This window comes from Ambystoma mexicanum, chromosome 3q (assembly GCF_040938575.1).
Source record: "Ambystoma mexicanum isolate Mex_15411 chromosome 3q, UKY_AmexF1_1, whole genome shotgun sequence".
NCBI lineage: Eukaryota > Metazoa > Chordata > Amphibia > Caudata > Ambystomatidae > Ambystoma > Ambystoma mexicanum.
Genome location: NC_090926.1, coordinates 456557719 through 456576999, shown reverse-complemented (window position 1 = coordinate 456576999; position 19281 = coordinate 456557719). Strand labels below are relative to the sequence as shown.

At 46.6% G+C, this 19281-nt stretch overlaps 1 protein-coding gene across 11 annotated transcripts in view; it reads left to right on the top strand.

Annotated features, from left to right (window-relative positions):
• LOC138582670 (protocadherin alpha-C2-like) overlaps positions 1-19281 on the top strand; it is a 935357-nt gene that overhangs the window by 711676 nt on the left and 204400 nt on the right. For all 11 annotated transcript variants that reach the window (XM_069654204.1, XM_069654203.1, XM_069654202.1 and 8 more), the window contains exon 3: positions 16020-16108. In XM_069654204.1, the coding sequence (XP_069510305.1) occupies positions 16020-16108 (89 nt within the window). The remainder of the gene's footprint in view (positions 1-16019; positions 16109-19281) is intronic.

The window sequence follows — 19281 nt, the reverse complement described above, 5'->3', positions numbered from 1 at the left end:
TACACATTTTACGCTTGCAGTGAAGCTGTTATCAGCATAGCGGATAAATTACACTGACGACAGAACAAAACACCTTTTTTTATCCGTTTCTCACACCATTCAGTGATTGCCATAGCAACGCATTCCCAACACGTCTGTTAAATATGCAGCATGCGCTACTAGCACATGCAACTCCTACATACGAGCAGTGCCACTGCAGAAAATATCGACACAAAGCAGAGCTGCTGTGATTTCAGGGAACATTTATAAAATCCAATGTGATATGCAGAATAGCGGGCAACCAGTAGTGGCCTCTATAGTTTTCCTTGAAGTCACCTGCTATGAAGGAGACAACTAAGTGTTTTTATTATTATCAGGTAACCATTTCTGTGCTATATATGTATATACAAAAATATAAATATAATGAGAGAGAGAGAGAGGTGGAGGTGCGGCCATTTGTTCCAGCCAATATATTTTGGTCTCCAGTTTCAGCTCTTTCTCATTCTCAGGTTGACGGGTGATGCCCTTTTGTTAAGTGCATCTTTAATCCACTGAAATCTTCGCAACAGTGAGTTTGGTGCCGGGAGATTAAAAATAGAAGCATGTTTCAGCCATTCTCTCCTCCTTCAAGTAACTTCATTTTCAGGTGCTGTACTATTAATTTGGATCTAGGATTATTCCACACTTTTTTAATTTGCCGAATGACAGTTTCACCAAATATATTTTTGCTAATTGTACCCCTTTTTTACTTAAAAAAAATATATATATATATATATATATATATATATATATATATATATATATATATATATATATATACTTGCGGTAAAAATAAATAATGGTAAACAAAATTGGCGAAGTGGCATTCAGCAAAAATGGGTAATACTATTAATTTGTGGTTGCATGTATATAAAGCTTCCAGACTGCTATGCCACCTTTGTTTGCCTTCCGAGCTCAATTGCTTGTGTGGTTAATGTTTTATTTTGCAGAACGTGTGCCTTACTTATTGAAATCCCTATGGTGGGCAAAGCACAAACCCATGGCATATTTTTCTCATAGCTGCCCCTCATTTTCAGAAAACTCTTATCACTACAGTTAACTCCTTTCTTTATGTACATTCAAGTAAGATGGTAAGCCCAATTCTTTTCTCAATAGGATCTGGCAGGCAGCTTAAAATTGGCATCTTTGTTTTTGGAGTTGGTGTCCAAGATCTTGGGCAGGCCATTGATGGTGGTGGAAGACTGTTGGTCATCTCAGGATTTTTCTTACGTCAAGCTAGGTTTTGTGGCTGCAGGTTTGCTTTGATCAGTGATTAGCGAGTTTTGTGTAGTTGGATCCTTTTGCAAAATTGTCTGCCTGTGCTTGGGACTGAAGCTTCTTCAGATGGGCAAAAGGCATCAGGGTATGTGAACAAAGACTGGATTTTTAGCATGACATTTTAAGCTCCTATTTGGAACAACGCGCTCATGGTATTTGATTCATTACATCATGGCCGTAGGACATGGGGGGGAAGAGGGGGGACAAATCCCCCCACAATTTTAAGTGGGGGGGATATAATGGCATTGAGCCCCCCCCCAGAATATGTCTGTATTGTGCAAGTGCACTGTGTCTCTGCCACTGTCTGCAATTGCATGCAGCATGTAAATATACTTCGATAGGCTGTCCACGGTTGAAAAGTGACTTTGCACTGCCAACACAAACCCTGATTCATAGAACTCTGTAAAGTTCATTTTTGGCGTGCAAAGTCAGTGTAAAGTCATTTTTGCTGTACAAAATGACTTTGCACTGCAAAAATACACTTTGCACGGTTCCATGAATCAGGCTTTGGGCCGGCAGTGCCAGTGCAAAGTCACTTTTCAGCAGTGCAAACTTGCAAAGTCACCTTTGACCGTGCAAAAAATTCCATGAATCAGGCCCAAAAATGTGTCTTTACATGACATCGGCGACGACCCTGAGGTCTCTCTTGCTACCCCTGTGGTCTCCCTTGCTACCCCTAAGAAAATCTCCCAAAAAAGTGTTTAAACATGTTTTAAACAATTTTTTAAATTGAGGCTCATGGACTGTGGCCAGCAGCATGTGGCTCTTTGTTTCTGGAGTGCAGATGCGTTGCTAGGGGGGTGCTAAGGGGGCTATAGCCCCTGGTCTTTTGGTTGTAGCCCTGGATAGAATCTCAGGAGATACAGCCAAAAGGCTAGCTAGCCCCCAGTCCCGACAGTGATGACATCAGCGTAGCCCCGGGTCTTTTCCAGACCTAGCAACACCCCTGCTGGAGTGGCTGGTTTTCTGATAGCTATAGCCAGTAAGATAGCTCAGTGGATTGAGCACTCGCTGCTGAAATGTGTGTGTGACCTGCAGGTTTGCAGGTTCGACTCCCAGCAAGGTCAACTCAGCCTTTCATCCTGCTGAGGTTGAAAATTGAGTACCAACACAGGTTGGGTAATATTGTATGTGTATTTGTTCTATATAAAGGGCTTAAACATAAGTGCTATATAATAACGCATCATTATTGTTTGGCCTTGCATTCCCAGTGATTTAGTACTATGGACCTATACGCACCGATATTAACGATACATATGGTGATCCATGCTTGTTTGAAACGTATATTACTTTCCAGTGATATCGTAACCATATTTTTCGTAGTGTGCTTAGAAACAATGCTATGTGTTGCCACTTCCTGTCTTGTCGAGGAGTGAAAGATTGTGTTCCATCGCTTCCTGTGATGTCACTTCTGGGTGGGGTCAAATTACATCACGTCCTGTGATGTCATCAGAGGTCAAGCGTTGTGTGATGTCACTTCGCTACCCCCTGGCATTTTGGTGAAATTACGTCCCTGAAGTAGTCATAGGAAACCTTTGCCACAACATTTCAACTTTGTATTTGTTGAAAGCTCCTTCGCAACACAATACTTGCATTGGTGTGTTTACAACAACGGGGCCTTTTCAGCTCCTGCATTTGTGCATCACTAATCCAATGCTTTGCTGGGTGCATGGTGTCATGGGAACATAGCTATTTATTTATGTATGTATTGGGAATTTAAAAAGCGCCTAGACAGTCCTACTCGGCCTTGCTGTTAACAATATAGCAGCTGGAAGCTGCTGTCTGTCAGACATCAGTGCGATACTAAGTCAGTAGCGCCTGACCCTTATTCACATATCCTGATTCCTTCTCTTAAAATATCTCGGTGAAGCAACTGCACATGCACATGTTTGGGCAACCAGCAAGGCTCGAAATAGAGAAGTATCCAAAGCGACCTTCATTATAAATTCCACTCAGCCTCATGGAACCTAACCGGTCTGGAACCCAGGGTCTTTAGGTCCTTTAATCACTGCATACTCAGTTGAAGTTCTGTCCCATTCAGCCGCAGTACAGCCCAAAATGCTGCAAAACATGCTCGCCTACACCAGCCTACGCCAATTCCGACAGATTGTATGCACACAGCTGAGAAATAGATGTCGCGGCTGCCAATGCTCTATTGGTGTAATCAAAATGTTGTAACCAGGTTCGTGCTCAGCCACTCGATTTATGAGCACTATGTGTGTCCTTCACTGAAGTCCTGGTCAAAACAAACATTGGAAAAGCCAGCAGTCTTGGCTTGTGTACAAGTATTCGGCATTTGCCAAGCATTGCTGTTAGATGCTCAGGTACTCACACCACAAGTGACTTTGCTGATACAAAAGCCCAAACTGTTGGCAGTGCCAATGCTTGTTCTTTTTCAAATCAGTTAGGATAAAATCAATAGAAGAAAATATTGTGTGAGTACATGTAGTCTATTGATGAAAGTAAGATGCAAGCACTTAGACGTGGGACTTCAAAAATAAGTTCTTGACGGTAGCATAAACATCTGCAAATAAAACCTTATAATACAATAAGTTTTATATATTGTGGGATAGGGGGTGCAGGTATAGGGGAACCTGAGGCTGAACAGGACAGTTCCTGTATATGGGGAACCCTTGCAGCCCTACTTTACGTGACGCTAATGCAGGTTTTGGCTAATGGGTGGTCTGATGGATTCTACTCAGAGGTGTGGGCAACAAGAGGCCTGCAGTGTAGGAAATTGCATTATACTGGACCATGTGTTTTGGTTGGATTGAGCCCGCTAGCACAGGAGCCGAGGAAGGGAACTTTTATTTTTATATGGGAGCACAGCTTTTTGTTATTTTGTGGACATAGAATACCCTATAGGGTCAGGACTCTGCATTTGACACCCTTCTAGGAAGGACTTGGAATGAGGGAGTCATATGATCTCAAGCAATGACAAAAACCCACACCTCCTCTTGGTACACATATTTGAGCGATGTCTCACATGCACTTTGACCACCGTTGAAGGTTCCACATTGTATACATCAAAAAAAGCCCCTGCATGGCAAACCTCAGCCTCATCTCCCAGCAACCATCAATCCCAGACTCCCATGACCTTGTGTGGAGATTGGTGCAATCAACTCACTCTTTCATGGATCGCCTCCTTCTTGTCCACATCAATTGGACTCGCTATTTGCACCACATCCATCAGGCAGCGATTAACACGTTCCACCACCCCATTACTTTGGGGAGCTACACCACTGTCCTCCTGTGTTGTATACAACATTAGTACCCGGCGAGGGACAATCAGAATGAAAGGACCTTCTGATTGGCCCTAACCGGGGCATTACCTGACTGGGACTCCCTGGATTCATGCCTTTGTCCCCAGCTGGGAGCGTGGCAGTCCCTCAGCCAATGAGGAGGCTCGAAGTGGGGCCATCCCCGCTCCGAGCCTCCACATGGCTGGAGGCCGCCTTCGTCCCCCGCCAGAGATTCAGGTATGTCATTTATTTTTCATGATCATCACTCATTACAAAATCATTGCCAGATCATTTTACTCTGTGTGTTTTGTGTCTGCAGCAAAGTCCCCGTTAAGAGGGTTGTAAAGCTTGTGAGATTTGTGGAAAAGGAATAGTGGGTGGACACCCAATCTTTTTGGGACCAGCTGGGAAGTGATAAAATATTTACGTGAACTGAACCTTCTGAAGTGAGACGATAAATTGAAGGATTTGATACTCTGAACTGCATTTCTTTTTCTTAATTTATCTTTTCTTCTTTACTCTTGTTTTATACAGTGATGATATGTGTAATTAATATGTACTGCTATTTTAATTTTAATTTTGTGAAAACTCGAGTTCTTTGACCAAAATGAGGGGGCAGATCACGGAGTGGCCACAGCTGGTGAATTCACGTGAGATTTGTAGTGGTTCATCCTCCGGATCAGAGAGCGGAATCTGTGCTTCAATGAACTTTACCGCTTCACCTGGGACCGTGAAAAAGTACAGTTTATTACGATGGGTGAATTTCAAGCGTGCCAGGAAGAGCCTGGCATACTCTATTTTCCTTTCTCTGAGCATCTTCTAACGGGGAAGTCCGGGAACATTTGGATGATTTGAGATTCTAGTCTCAGTTCTCCCTTCTCGCGGGCCAGGCGTAGTATGTGGTCCCTGACCCTGTAGCTGAGGACCTTAGCAATAATTGGCCTGCGGAAGTCGCCGGTTTAGGGCGGGGGCCAGTGATCGGTGAGCACGCTTAATAGTGAAGAGCGGTGACAGTTGGGGGTTGTCCAGGAGGTTTCTAAGGAGGTCTTCAACAACTTGTTCCATTTTACCCTTGAGGGCGGACTCCGGGACCCCCACGATGCGGATGTTGTTTCTTCGGGATCTTGATTCTAAATCGTCGCATTTCGCCTTGACCTGCTTCATATCTCGCACCAGCTCTGAGACCGTATTTTGGAGAGAGTGCACCCCGTCCTCATTGAGCCCGATTCTGGTCTCAGCCTCCAGTAGTCTAATCCCGTGTTGGTCTAGTTTGATTCTCATGGAGGCCACGCTTGCGTTAATGTCATCAAGCTTCTCATGGAATGAAGCAAAGTTCTTCACCATGGTCTCCATTAGTGTTGTCAGATCGGGCTGAGGGGGGTCAAGGGGTGGATCAGAGTCTTCTTGGTAAGAGGCAGACCCACTCTGCTCCTGTCTGGGAATCGACTTGGCATATTTATCCATTGCTCCCACCTTGCAGGTACCGCGTGATCTGCTTGACATGTTGCAGGAGTCCAGTGAGGTCAAGTGGATAGGGTCCTCTGAGGCCTTTGGCAAGGTTTACGTCGAAATGGCTGAGAAGGGGGCACCACGTCCCACCGGAGGCCAGGTCGAGTGCAGAGAGGGTCGACGGCAGGTAGTTTGCAGGGTTGGTCCGTTCCGGAGTATCTATTATGTCATTAGGGTGGGTACCCCTCAGGCAATCCCAAGCAGGTGCCCCGGGCCAGGTACAGAACAGGCCCTAGGGGGCGTTATGTAATGTGGGTTATATCTCTGGCTCACCGAGGCCGCTCACCACGTCTCAGGAGGATCACAGTTCGCATGTACCGGAATTGGCAGTCAGCGCAGGCCAGGATCGCCGGTTCGGTGAGGAAGGGGGGTGCCGTGGTGTCAGGACCCCCAGACGACTGGATGGACCGCTAGTTGGGGAAGGGAGCAAGTCCCCGAGTTCCAGGTGATGCAGGCAAGAAGGATGGGGGGCGCGCCACTGTCTTCTCAGTATTGGGGAGGCTGACACGGTGCCACAGGCGCAGAATTGGGTAGATTACGCCCACAGTTCGGCAAGTGTGTCCAGTACATGGAGTTCAATGGAGGGGAGGCCGGCATCGTGAGGATCCCCAGGTGCAAAGCTGCACACAGATCAATGGAAGTACCACCAGGCAGGCGGGTCCTTGGCCAGTGAGGGCTGCGCTGGGAACGGGTGGTGGTGGTAGTGGTCCACTGGACCTGGAGCACAGCTGGGCCGGATCGCCGGAAGGGGAGGATGCGGGGTATATTGTACTCGGCCCCCCAACTCCTCACCTGCAGCTTAGGGTCAGCGTCTTGGGTCTCCTCTGGATCACCCTCCGGAGCATGAGGAGGAGGGGCCCGGGCAGGCAGCCGAGAAAGGGGCCACGGTGGATGTCGGCAGGCTCCGCGGTCCAAGACATCCCCGCCCGCCGAGCGGGGCAGCACCAGGGGAGGAGGAGATGAGTAAGCTGGGCACAGGGCGGGGGGCTGCAACCCCAGCGCAGCGGAGGTCAGTGCTCCAGCAGCCCCCGCAGCCCGGCACAAGGCCACACCAACAGCAGTCCGAGCGGCTCCGGCCGCAAGAGGAGATAGCCCCAGGGGCTCCCAGATGAGGAGGGGCAGCCCGGATTCAGGCACCCCACGCTCAGCCGGTGCAGGCTCCGGCGTGAGTAGGAGTGGCCCAGGCCGGCAGCCGAGGGTAGGAGCCCCGGTGGATGAAGGGTGGCCACACGGCCCAAGACGTCCACGCCCGCTGAGCGCGGCAGCACCAGGGAAGGAGGAGATGAGACAGCTGGGCGCAGGGCGGGGGGCCGCGATCACACACGGAGCAGAAGTCAGAGCTCCAGCGGCTCCCACAGCCCAGCGCAAGGCCTCAACAGTTGCAGTACGAGCGGCTCCGGCCGCTGGAGGACAAAGCCCCAAGGGCTCCCAGGAGAGGAGGGGCAGCCCAGTGCAGCGGCGGGGCTCAGGCACACCGCTTCCCGGCTGGTACAGGCCCCGGGATGAAAGGCGCAGCCTCAGTAGTATAGGAGGGCCAGGCCCGCGACAGCGGCGCTTGGCGAGGCCGCAGCAGGCGAGGCAGTCAGCCGGGGAGAAAGGACAGGGTCCAGATTCAGCTGCAGTGCTCCGTTTTATCCAGGGACACGTCTATTTGTAGCTCCGAATCTCCTTTATAAAACACAGCAGTTCCAAGCGCAGGATTCAGTAGAAGGCCGCTAATGTTAACGGATCTGTGGCAGTAGGGCACGGAGCTAAAAGCTAGGCAGCCATCTTGCTGGCTGCTCAACAGCGCCCCCCTCATGTCTTAATTTTCAACAGCAAAAACACTCCAATAAATAAAGAAGTCTTAAACCCAAAGGAGATTATATTGCACTCATGCTTTGTAAACTCTCTGGAAAAGGTATATAGAAAGTGCCCAGTACTTCATTGCCATTTAATAGCACATTAACAATATGTATTATAATGATATATTGGGAGACCACGCTCAGCATAGGGAGTTTCTCCCCCCCCGCAATTAAACAAGACCAAAATAGACCATTTATTTAGGATTCAACACACCCTATCTATGACTCATATAGAACCATGTAGGACCCTCACCCTGTGCTAACAATGAGCCAAGAACCAGGCAGGGGGATAGGCAGAAAATATTTATATTTTAGGTTCAATGAGGTTCTGTTTGTTACACATGCCACCTTCTTTATGGCACAAAATAAAGCTTCAACACACAATTACCTTTTTCATAATGCACAGGCACATATTACGTGACCAAAATTTGGATTGAAAGTAAACACAGGTTTGATTTTATGCAAAGTTACACATCACACGTTCAGTGTTGGATACATGAGTTCTCGTTTTTACAAAGCACTTCTCCCCCCAGCACCAAAAACCCAAGCATGAGTGGTATGCAGTTCCCCTCTGTTTAAATGCCAGTTCTAGGGAGTGGAGAGTTTAGCAATTTTGTTTGGGGTGAAGGGCACCCCTTTGTTTAAATACAAGGTTTAAGGAGTGGTCACAACTGGGATTTTCATTTTGCAGCAAAATACCTTTTTATTTAAATACAATGTTTAAGGAGTGGTGACAATTGGGATGTTCGTTTTGGGATAGGTATACCTATTCTTTAAATGCAAGTTTTGAGAAGGGGTACCAGTTGTGAATTTCGTTTTAGGGACAATGATCTTTATGTTTTAAAGGCAAGGTTTGGTAATGGTTACACTCACAAATTTCATTTTTGTGGCCAGGACACCCCAATTACTTTATGTAACTATAACATTATTCTCGTTAGGAAAGAGGGTGAACGTTTCAAATTCTTCCAAGCTCCGCACTGCATCAATCCATTTGGGAGTCAATTAAATGAATATACAGTCAAATAGGCTTAGGTGATTTTAGGCAAGGGTCCTTGAAAGATTTGAGCTTCTGTCTTCTGACGTTATTTAGGCAGCTTTTCTCCTGTCTCTTCCTGCTGTCCTTATTTCCTCTCCATAGAGCAAGAATTTTTTAATGTTGTCGCCACACCTCTGATTATTACAATAAGGAGGTGCCAGTTGATTGGTGCAAACTTTTCATTGGATGATTATCCTCTTTTTCTCCTCCCAAGAGCCAACCCCTTCCTGTGGATAAGCTAGGGGAGCTCTGTGATTGAAGAAAAGTGAAGACGTAAACATTTTTTTGCTGTCAGCTTTTAACCCAAAAAGGCCCTACGTGGCAACATTTTGTAGTTTACCAATAAATGCCATGATACATAGATATTAATATTCCCCTCCTCATGACGGATAAGTAGAGGTTATTTTTATTTCGGCACGCTTATAGCATGGGCATGCTATGGTCTTTGCCTTTTTCCCAAAAAGTATAATAGTTATGATTATGAATGCTACCTAATTTAACAAGCCATCATCTTGCCAATTTTTAGATTCAGGACATTTTTGGGGAAGCTAATAACACATTTTAGGTGGTCACATGAATGACAATTATATCCATACCACTGCCTTGAAATCAGATTAAAAATGGCACTTGAATGAAATTGGTGTGACTTATCGTTGCTGAAAAAATCACCAGTTAGGATAGTGCATTTAAACTAACAGGAAATCTTCAAAATGTATGCAAATCTTAACTCCCATTTCCCCATATAGGTTTAATTTCTCTCGAAATGCTCCACCGAGCTCTGCAGCCTTGTTGTTGTTTCAGCCTGCAATAAACCTATCAGCCTTTCTTCTCTTAAGGGTTGATGGGCTAAGGAGATTCTTATCATGCACCAGGTGGTCTCTGACATCAGGAGGCCTTGCAGGCATCTCCCATTTTGTCCTGTAATCTTAAGTTGACCACACTATTGATCTAATACTCTGTATTTCCAAGCATTTTCACCCACCCAAGGCTGGGTCTGTGTTGATCTGGCCCTGTAAATTCAGATTCACAGAGATTTCCCTTTCAGATAAGGAGCCAGGCAGGCCTGCAATGCGGGAGGGTACTTCAGAATTTATACAACAAGAAGCATGTGCTTTTGTTTAAGGAGATTCACAAGTTGCATCTGAAAGGAAATACATTTTTCAAGTATTGCCTTCTTTTCTCAGTGCTGCATTTTACTTAAGTGTCTTGCATCTTTCTGTTATGGTTCAACGCCATTTTAACCAACATGTTCATTTCTTATTTCCTGTAGCATTTTCATTAATGCGGCAAACTGAAAGTAAAGTTCATTTTGGTCACTCACAATGTGCATTTCAATTTTTCAACTTGCAATCTGATTTAACTTTTCAGCATACTCTTTGTTTCAACTGCAGACACACACTTTCCTTAATACACTGTTCCTTGTGTCATCTTTCAGCAAAACACATATTTTCATAATGCACCAGGCCCTTTCACTGTGTTAACATTTGGGCTGGCATGTATATTTCGTTAACTTTACCCATTAGATCCATGTATTTCCAATCAGAGGCCTAACCCGGCCTTTCAGTTATATCATTCTGGCTGTTATTAAACCCCACAGATCGTGTTCTTCTTGTCTTAGCAGATATAGAAGCTGAGACATTATGACATCATAACATTTGCCAAGAACACACAATGCAGTAAAGTAATGAAGCAGAAATCAGATGAGAATTTAACCACTAGACCATATCACCTGCCTTGTAACAAAAACATCTGTTCCTGTTATAAAAGAGAACATAAAAGTGGTCTTTCACCAAATTCATTGTGGCCCGTCTGAACTAGTCTTAAAAAACAGAAGCTCCCAAATGAAGGCCACTAACCCGACTTTAGCAACCAGCACGTATTTGTGAGGTTTGCCTGGTCTTTGATCTTTGCCTTTATGTTTACCTGTTGATCTTAGAAAAATATGTTCTATTTACCATTGCCCCTAAAATAAAATAAAAGTTTATTTCATGCTTTCAACAAGTTTAGCCAGAACAATAAGATAATTCTACTGACCATCCTCTGGAAACCTGCACTAGAGCTCCATAACTTCAGTCTTGCACCTGGGCAAATTCAGAAGACCATAGCTCTGTTTTTATGTGCGTACCTGCATCCACACGTCTCACAGTATGCATTACCCATTTTACATAGTCTGACGGTAAGGTAAGCTTCAGGAACTGAACTCGCCAGTACAGGCTTCTTTTGGTCCTGCGACCATTCGTTCTAAAAATGCAAACTGCCAACATTCATGATCGTAAATGCTGCTCAGCTATTTTCAAAATGCAGCATACTTCCTTGTTATAATTGTTTATACTAAAAGCCCTCTAATTACATGTAGCTCCCTATTTCACCTGGCAAGTCTTTTTTGGCTTCTTTTATTGCTATGTCAAAAAGTAATTCTTGTTTAAAGCAAAAGCAGTAGTCTAGTGGGTGGAAAATAAAATGCAATGCTCTCAAATACTGCGCAAGGTAGCCATGCAATAAGGCGCAGGGACCAACAGGACTAGCCAAAACATGGGTGAGACTCTGCAGACCACCAATAGCAGTGCTAGTGTCCAGGTGTTACCATAACATGAGACTACATAATGGTAAAACAGTGAGCCAGGGCTTCTGGGAGGCGAACTTAATGCAGGTGTGCTGTAGAGAGAGGATGTAGAGGGTGATTCTTGTGTTGCCCTATGCAGCCTGGTTCACATTTCATTTAACTCCTGAATTCCACAGATGGGACCATGTCAGTTTAGATGCATGTCTTTACTCCACCTGCATTCACTTTGCCATACACTCACTTTGATACTTGAACTTCTCCATACCTTTACTTGTCCTGTCTTTCACATTTCCTAGCATTCACTTCATCATTACAAAGGAGAAGCCCTGCATGCCCCCCTTCTTTTCTACCCTATATTATTTTGCATGGCTACCCCTTGCTCTGAACCCTAAACCTAGGATAACCTTAACCACATCCATTGACCTCTTTTCAATGTGAAAATGTAGGCGAAGAAAAGCCACGAAGAAGTACATTTATGACAAAGTGAATATCTCTTAAAGTGAATGTAGACTGGATAACTGCAGACAATGTTTTCTGGGCAAAGTAAAGAGGGGGATGCCAGGCAAATAGTCCCCTCTATTGCAATGTAAACCTTCCTACCGGCTAATGCTAATCCTTCCCCTCTCTCCCTTTCCCCTCTGCATCTTTCTGCTCTCCTCTCCCCTCCCCTCACTTCCACCACCCTCACACCAATGGCACCTCTCCCCACCCCCTTTTCTCTCTCTCTCTCTCTTTGCACCCACCTCCCTCAATAACCCCTGACTCCTCTGTTCCCTGATCTTACACACTCTCTATACCTGCCTCTCCCAACAGCCTACCTCCAGATTCACTCTGCCCTCACCACTACTCCCACTATTGCCATGCACACTCTTAACACCCTTGTACCATACACTCCCTCTCTATTCTTCCCACTCACTCTTTCCCTCTCAAACTCCCATACACTTCCCTCTCTCTCTCTCTAGTTCGATATCTCACTTTTCATACCTCTCTCACCACTCTACACTCAATAGATACTGCTCTTTTCTATACACAATGCACTACATGCACTGTCTTAGAACACTGCCACAGTCTCCTCAGCACTCCACTCTACCATCCACCTAGCCTCTAGGACCATAACTGCTCCACCTGATCTCAGCCACACACCGTCCAATCCCCTAATTGCTTGCTGTGCTTTTAATGCCCATCTTACCCTCTTCCAAAACTGGAACTCCTCCCGTCTCCCATTGGTCTCCCTGGTCACATGCTCCCCTTTGCCAATCTCAGGCTGGGCTATGCCACCGAGGGTTGGAACTTTGTCTTGATGGCTTTAACAAGGCTTTTAGGTCACCCTCTTTTCAATTTCCATGTGTGTGTTGTCAGCCATGTGCTATGGCTCTCACTTTTCTGGTGGCTTACTTCCTGTGCTGGCGAGTTCTGTTCCCAACTGGTTTTGGGGAGGATTTCTGTATCTCCCCTGCTCCCCTTCAGCCCCCTGTCACTTTCAGTTCATTTTCTGTTGCTCCCCCATTCTCCCGAGGCTTGTCAGGGGTAGGTGGGTCAGGTGATGGGCGTTTCATCTATTTTTGTCAGGAAAACTCCCATTCCATTCCATACCTGGTCTCTATTTCATTCCCTGTCTGGATTTTCTTAGTTGTGGTTCTGAAAAAGACAAAAGAGAAACCTGGCCAGAAGAGAGGCTGACAGACATTGTAGAAGAGACAGTGTTACCAACAGTCATATACTATGCACAATCCAGGGGGGAAGAGACTAAGCCCCACCTAACTCCCTCCCTCTGCCTTTGCAATAGGATTCGCACTGGTATACACCCTGGTAGGTTACCTACCACAGGTTGGGAGAGGTCCCTATTCCCCACCGACCGGGTCACGACCAACCGGGAAGTCTGCAAGCTCCCAGGGTATCCTCAGAGAGCAGCTCGACAGGCCCCTGCTCTGTCAGGTTGCAGAGTGCAGGCACTCTGCTGCATAGTCACATGCTTTGCAGTCGAACATTTGCAGAGCACCAGCAACCCACACAGGTAATACTTTACACAGGGTCACACTGCACTCAACACTGAATTCAGTGCAGTGGGCATGGCCAGACGCTCGCTGTCTGCACCACACTAAAGTCTGGCATTCAGAATCTGTAATTGGGCCCGTGGGCATATGCGGAAAATACCCAGGGAAATGGTGCAGGGTTGGAATTGCAAGTTCTCTGGACAAAATGTTAGAGATCTAAAAAGGTGTAGACTGAATAGAGGTTGGGTGATTGCTGACACAGATACCTTCCTACATGGATTGATCAGAGTACACAAAACAGGCAAATATTGTTACAGTGTAGTGTGACTTTTGACCTACACACCTTCTGTGACTCAGTGGGAAGGAGGGGGCAATAGTAAAAGTGTACATTGCTCAGAGGAGACAGGCAAGCTGCGCCTTTGCATACCCCACAGCCCCTGCCATGCAATTGATGTGGTTTGCCCTAGGAAGTGCAAACAATCTATGGAGAGCCTGGTACATTTCTTGCACTTTAGAGGCCAGAGAAGTGTAAATGCCCCACGCCATGGCCTCATAGTGGGAGGTCATTCATACATTGCTATGGAGTTTGCCAGCTTTCACCAGGTGCTCAAAGCTGACAGATTGCATGGGTATCTCATGCATTAAGATCAAATGCTGGCTTCCGTCCACGATTTTTGCACAGTCGGAGTGCATGGGGCCGGGGGAAACTGTAGTTTCAGTCCGTGCACTAGCTCCGCCTGCCAAAAAATGGAACACACCCCAGTGTGATCAAATAGGTGCTCAACCCGATCTTTTACGCCTGGTTGGGGATTTGGAAAATGACCTTCTGTGTGTCCTGAAGAAACTGAGGCCCTCTGCATTTCTGTCTTCATTACCCAAATGAAGGTAGGGCGAGGGAATCGCATAGGCCAATAGCCAGACCAATAGAAGGATAGTACTAGAGGCGGGGCCTCCCTGCTGTGTTTCTCTGAATGGGGGTCCCCTTTGCAGGTTACTTTGGGCACCAAGAACCCGCCATGCTTTAATTATGTGTACACTCGTGAAGATGCGCCCATTAAGTTCATGCCCTTATGATTTGCTCATGAGCAGAATTAGAAGAGGCGGAAAGGCCATATGGGAAGCATGCGGACTACGTCCAAAAGGAGCGGTCTGATCACCGTGTCTAGGCCAAATCTTCACCTCTTAGATGCATGTCACCATCAGTGTGGCTTAACCTGTTTCCCTATGCCCAGGGAGCAAGGGTTCTTCAAAGGACTCCAGAGCGTGAGCCGAATGTTACGCTACGTAAATGCTTCTCAGCCTGGAGCGGTTGCTACTGGAACCTCCTCAGACCCATACACCATCCACTTCAGTTATGAATGCAGACTCATTCTACACCGCGGAGGCTCCTACTTCTTTACCTCTTTTTTTTGTATTTTGATTGTGCGCAGACCATCATCTGCTGTTGGTCAGATGCATTCCGCGATGATTAGAGGTGTGGCCATTTCCGGTGTGACATTTAGAAACTCCATGGGTTGGCATTTTCCGCTCCCACATTACATGTGTTTCTGTAGGCTGTCTTGGACTCCATTTTGCAGCCTAACTTCCCCTACAAATGTGGCTGGCTCCTATTGAATGGCGCCCGCTTTGAGTCTGCTAGCGCTCTTCAAACCGGTATAACGGGGTAAGAGAGCACCAGCTCTTTTGCATTCTCTATGCCAGGCTGATGCTCGATATCCTTCACCGATATTTGGCTGGCACATTGATTTGGCATCTTATGAGGATGAATAGCCGGCATTGAGACTATGCATACACCTTGCATGCAGGCACCAGCAGGTCCTGCCCAGCATGGAATTCCCTCAGTTCCCCAGGTCAGCTTAAGGTTGTGCACTCAGTATATGAAACATATCGTCACAAAACCTTGGGAACATCATCCGTGCAGGCAGTTGTTCAGCATTACACGTAACTATGGCAAGATGTACATTGAAGTTGCAGGCCTCCCCTAACGTAGTGGGTCAGTCGATACACATCAGTCAGTGGGTGAGGTTGTGATAACTGCACACCACCAGGCCAACGTCCTTAATCTGCATGTAGGTGTTGCCTCTTATGAACCGCTGTTCACAAACAAACAGTGATATGGTGAGCAAAATTATAAGGACGAAGAAAAAAATCACTGTATGAGGTGGTCTGAGTAAATAAAAGTAAGTGCACCCACCTCCCCCTGCCCCCTCCGCACGCAGCCCATTGGCGACTGGCTGCACTAAACGGTGGCCCAGTCAGAATTGGATATGTGGATCAGCCTGCCGCCTGCTCTGTGGACGCAGCAACCCTTTGCAGTAAGGACTGCAGGGGGCTGTGAGGTGTGTACAGCGTCAGAGCGAGTACTGTATATGCCATCCGCTGCAACAAATAATGTCCATTTGGTGTAGGAGGAGTACAGGGCATGGTTCACCCTATGGAAATTTATGTAACTCCGAATGTCCAATGAAAAACAGAGTTGCTAATACTGAATGTCTCTAAGCAAAAGCTGCCACCTAATATCTGTTTCTTATGCAGCTCTGTGCACATGGAAGAATCTGCAGTCCTGCGCGGCGTTCCCGGGGGCCTTGAGCAGCAGTGGCCGACAGTGTCCAGCGCTACAACAGGTGAGGAACGACCAGGTTTCCTTTTGGTTAGGGGCGTGTGGGGGCTGGTGAATCATGGGGGATCCTTGTGTTGTTGCTTCCATTTTGGCGGGTCATATGCAGTCTTGTGCGGCGCACTGAGATAACTAGTAGAACTCCCACCGCCCAATGTATCCAAAGGGCCATTGGAATAGAGGCAACATACTGTGTGCGTATTTGTGCAACCTTATTGATGTACCGGATTTCCACGCCTAACTAGCTGGTATTGTTGTTGACCAATTTAAATCACATGGAACCTATTTTCAGTCTCATTCTGAAAGAGGGGTACGCTGAGAAAATCAGCACAAACCTTACTCGGGTATCCTCTGTGCCTGACCATTCGTGTCCCCACCAGAAAGTGAAGCTCTCAGACCGGCTCAGTTTCCCAGTGGGGCTGCTGCGCTTATGCAGGGATCTTCTCACCCCTGTGGGGAGAGGCAATGCATTACCCTCAGAATCAAGTAGGGCACCCTGACTGGTCATGGTTTTCTTGCACCTCCAAAACCCAGGCATGATCCGTGTAAATCTGTAGGAGAATGTCAGATTCCATTTTCGCCATGCCAGCCATCATTGCTCGCAAGCATATGGCCGACCGTGCCCTGAATACCTCCATGGCGGAGCGGGCAGTGAGGAAACCCGGGCGGATCCTAGGATATCATATTCAGTGCACAAAAGCTTACATTCTGTGATCCATCTCTGCTATGTGCCTAGGTGCAACAAAACCATAGGAAAGCACTCGGCCATGCAGATGTGCACTTGGGGAGCTCTTTCCAGTAGTTTGGCCATTTCAATTACACTGTGACTAATTGTTTCAATGTATCCAATTATAAATATCCTTATAGGCAATTTTGTTGCAAGTAAACTTAATCATTCTGTTTCAGACTTGTTTTAAGGTCAGAATTGTGAATCCATAAAATGTGGCACCATAAAGATTTCCCTCCTTCTCTGCATTGAGCGGCAGATGGCGCGCGACAGAATATGGCTGCGCCTCAGCGATTTACTGCAATGTCCAATGTCACACTTTCCTGTACAGCCGGCAGACAGCAAATTCTCTGGTTTTCCATTTGCGTACACTTTCAATAACAAAATACTAATATTAGGCAACGCGCTGATTGCCCCAGACAGCAGAGATAACATCTGATGTCAAGGAGTGTGGGTATTACGAATAATCCATGAAAAATCTCTAAGAGGATCATATTAAAATGATTATCCCTTTTGCAAATTTCCTGTTTGACTCATCCCCTGCATGTGCGGATATTAGCATATTCCAGCTCAGATGCGTTTATGGAAATGCTGGCGAGCAAGGAGTGGCCGCTACAAACAAAGGCTTGAATATTCTAAGCATTGTGCACGTGATTGGATCTATGAATGTTGCTTGTCTCGGTACATTAGGTTATTAAAAACGAACCCTGCGTGCTCCTGGGTTTTCTAATGCACAGCTTCACAGCCACATGAACCGCTTCACATCATGTAGGGGTATAATTCACGCCTGCATTCCTGGGCAGCCTTTGCTAGTTAAGAGCTGAAAACCGATGACTGGCCAGCAAATCTGTCACAGAGAATTCCCCTTGAGCTCCTCCTGGTCACAGTATAGTTTTTAATCAACCTTTTTTAAAATTTGCACCTTCATTAGAAAAAAAGATTTCAGAAGCATTATATACGGGGCCAGGAAATCTCAATCGATAACAGTGAATTGAAACCTTGGCACGTAGCATTAGATGGCAGAAAGAGACCGCCTGGCCTCTCCACTCTGCTAATCCACGACTACTCCTTCCACTTAGACTCTATACGGAGCCCAGCTTTACCGCTCTAGTGTGGGGCAGTCTCATACGTTTGTGATTCCTGTTACTCTTTTTTTCTCCATCTCTTTCAGCAAGAGTCTGTTCCAGGCCCAGCGATGCAGGCAATCATGCCTGATGTTTAGGTTCAAATATCAAATGCATTAGGCAGGTGTTATATATCAGTGGTATTCTAGCAGATGAGCAACGTGTGGTGTGAAAATTGTCTGGAACGATAATATCCCCTCTATTTACAAAGCAGAAGTACTCGCTTGGACCGTGTGAATGGCAGAATACTACTATTTTAATTCATTATAGGTTTTGTTGAGTAAAAGTCAGCCTCCATTATGGTAGAGCACACTCGATTGCATTTATAACAGTAATACTGGCAGTCTTTACATCAATGATTGGCAGTCCAAAGGGGAGTAATGCCGGCCATTAGGTGCCTGCATAGACCGACTTAATGGCCCCAAGCATAGGGCATTAAGTACGGCTAAGGGCACATAATGACTGGCATTGAGCCCCTCTTTCCCTAAGACTGCTAATGCTTGCACACAGTGTTGGAGCAGACCGATAGAAAGGAAAGAGCATACATAGCTGCGGAGGCCCAAGGTGTGCGTGGTGCCTCTGTGGGGCATTTTCAGGCTCCGTAGAGAAGGAAATGGGGTGGACGTACCAAAGAACCTGCGATTGCACAGATGGCTACTGCAGTGCTTGGTAGGCCAGCAATGTGGGGCATGGTGGGCAAGAGAGGACACCTAACATGAGCAACAGGGCCAGTCATAGGGCAGGGATTCTCAGGCTACAGCCCAGGGCACTATTGGCCCTCTGCCACGCCAGCTTGGGGGAGTCTTTCAAGGTCTTCTCTGAGCTGCCATGGTGGGAGAAGGCACGGTATGCACTCTATTGAAATTCAATGCACCCCGCTTTTGTGCTGGTGCTGGGATTTCCAGCACGGTGTGGGGGTACATTTAATAACAATATGGCGCTGATGCTTTTGCATAGGCGCCCTATTGAAGTGATTACCTCCCTGCTCTGGCGCGGGAGCAGGGTTGTTTTCATTAGAATAGGGAACTGATGCATTAGCATCGGCACCCTATTCCACTGATTAACTCCCCTTTCCCGTGCTGTAGCAGGGAGTTAAACATAAAAAATTGCACCGTTCCTGGAACTGACCTGGGGAGCATGGGTCGGGGGGACACATTTTTGTTTCACTGCCCGGGGCTCTGCCACCACTAAGGCCGGCCCTGATGAGGAAATGAGAGATTACCTGAAGAGCGCTTTGAGAGCGAGGCATGGCGAGTAGGGCCACAAAAAGAGGGTGAGTTACGAATTGCTGAATTAACAAGAAAGCATGATGCAAGGGTTTGCCTAACT